This window comes from Cannabis sativa, chromosome 7 (assembly GCF_029168945.1).
Source record: "Cannabis sativa cultivar Pink pepper isolate KNU-18-1 chromosome 7, ASM2916894v1, whole genome shotgun sequence".
Classification (NCBI taxonomy): Eukaryota; Viridiplantae; Streptophyta; class Magnoliopsida; order Rosales; family Cannabaceae; genus Cannabis; species Cannabis sativa.
The window spans coordinates 2,331,793-2,334,251 of NC_083607.1; the positions used below are offsets into that span (position 1 = coordinate 2,331,793).

The window sequence follows — 2,459 nt, forward strand, 5'->3', positions numbered from 1 at the left end:
ATCTTGCAGACTTAATCACAAAATTATTACAAACATCAATATTTGAGAAAACAACATAGAACAATAATATTAATAACTATATGTCGTACAATTGCTTTCCTCATATCAAATAAAATTCTCGTGTATAAATCTTAGTTTAATTATTTAACATTATTTTCTTTAAGAATTTATTGGAGGTTATTATTACTTGATTATATTATATGTTTATGTAAATAAACATATGAATAACAAAAATACTAAAAATATATTTATAGTAATTAAAAACTAATTACATTAATCTTTATAACACTTCCATTTACTCATTAATTATAAAAATATTACATAATACTAATTAAAGAAAAAGAGAATCCAAATACACGTAGTGAGCTATATATAATATATATAGTTATATTATATAATGCCAACACTTTTTTATTCCTATAATTTTATATATAAGCTGGAAAAATCACCATGGAGTTTACTGAACACTGCAATAAGAAAAAAAAAAAAAAAACTATTAATATTTATCAAAAAAGAGCATATAGTGTATAAATCTAATTTTTATACAATCATTAATAATTATTAAAAATATTATTTAATCCTCACGTTAATTACTAACTATATTTTTATTAACATATATGGTGTCTAATATAAGGACTTGAACTTGAGACAAAGATTTTCTTTGTGAGGAGAAATTCTTCTGTGATTAAATTATATTTCTAAGAGAGGTGTGATGTCCAATATAATTTAATATTGAGTTTCTTTAAATTTAAATATGTTAAATTTAATACTAAGTTAAATCATAATTTTTTAGATTTTTAAATTAGGGTCCGTTTGGTATGCAGAACTAGACTAGAAAGGATTTGACTGAACTGGACAAGATTGAATTATGCTAAATTAAAAGTAATAATTTTGTGTTTGGTTTAAGAACGGGAGTATTTTATTTATTTTCTTTTAAAAACACTTAAATAAAAATAAAAATATATAATTCGCAACAAAAAAAATAAAAATATATAAATTATAAAATAATATATCATATATTATCAAATATATAAGAAAAATAATTTATTATATTTTTATTTAATAAATAATTAAAATATTAAAATAAAAATTCTTGAATAATATAAAATTATTTATGCTAAACACTAATCTAATCATTAATTTAGTACAAATATTATTTTTTAAAAAAATATTGATATAAATTTTCTAGTAATTTAAAAAAAAATATATAATTTTATTGTCATATTATTTTTTTTAGAATCAATTTAAGTAACTATTATTTAATTAATATTATTTTAAATTTTAAAAACTTATGTATGATAATTTAAAATTATACATTTTTACTTATTTTAATAAATAAATTTCTGATAAAAAAATTATAAATAAATTTGTAATAATTCTTTCATTTAAATTCTTATTAAATTTAAAATATATTAACAAAATCAAAATTAAAAAATGATAAATAAAAATTCACTTTTATGGGATTATTTAATCCACCTTGCTAGATGAGATAAGTAATCCCAGAGAGATGAGATTAGCTGAATTAATTATCCATACTTCCAACATGTCTAAACATTGAACTGAACAAATTAGTTTGTCTAATCCCGTCCATCCTACGTACTAAAAGGACCCTTAAAGTATAACTAATAAAATGCAATACTATAAAATGCTACCTGTTGCAGTTGGTGGAGGGGCTAATCTTGTAAGGAATGCTGACACCACACTTGCCGGGAAGTCCACTGGCAAGATTGTAGTTGATTCCTTTGATGCCGTTTGCAGCTGATTTCAAGCAGTTGCAGGCAGCTCGACGGTCGGTAGAGGTCTTGGCTGCATTGCTCAACGACCTAATACCGTTACAGCACCCAGCCGGGACACTCCCGCCCATCCTTAAGTAACCCAAGCATGGCGCAATGCTACTAGACACTTGGCCACATGTTATGGCATGTGCCACTGGTGATACTATCACCATGGCCAATACCACCAAACAAAGTACCTTCACAATTGAACTTGCCATTTTTGTATATTAGGGACTAAATAGCAAATCAAGATTATATGTATATATTTTGTGTGGAGTATATAGTTTAGAAGATGAGTGTATACACTGATGAGTGAATGCTCTACCTTGTCCTCTCATTTTATAGGCACTGCTATGAGTTATTATTAGTAGGGTTAGTTGGTGGTGGTTGTGCTTCAATTAAATTAATATTTAGGAGAATATATTTTGCTGAAAATAGATGTTAATAAAGTTTCAAAATAATATTCTTATTTTTTGAGATATATTTTTCACAAAAAGAAAATAATTCACAATTACACATGTCAAGCAATAAGTTTGATTAGGCTATTGTTTAATATATTTTTTTAATTTTAAAAAAATATACCTTGAAAAGTAATATTTAAGGAAAAAAGAGCCCTCCTAATTAGTGATGCATACGAGGCGGATTAACAGGAAGTGCTCCCTTGTCCTTATTTTTGTTAAGGAT

General features: G+C 24.6%; 1 protein-coding gene across 1 annotated transcript; it reads right to left on the minus strand.

The window, feature by feature from the left end:
- Window positions 1-273: 273 nt before the first annotated feature.
- LOC115698181 (non-specific lipid-transfer protein 1-like) lies at window positions 274-2,134 on the minus strand. Its single transcript, XM_030625366.2, has 2 exons — window positions 1,653-2,134; window positions 274-467 (listed from the first exon to the last, which is right to left on the minus strand). The coding sequence occupies exons 1-2, from the start codon at window positions 1,991-1,993 to the stop codon at window positions 458-460; spliced, it is 351 nt and encodes a 116-aa protein (XP_030481226.2). The 5' UTR covers window positions 1,994-2,134; the 3' UTR covers window positions 274-457.
- Window positions 2,135-2,459: the final 325 nt, after the last annotated feature.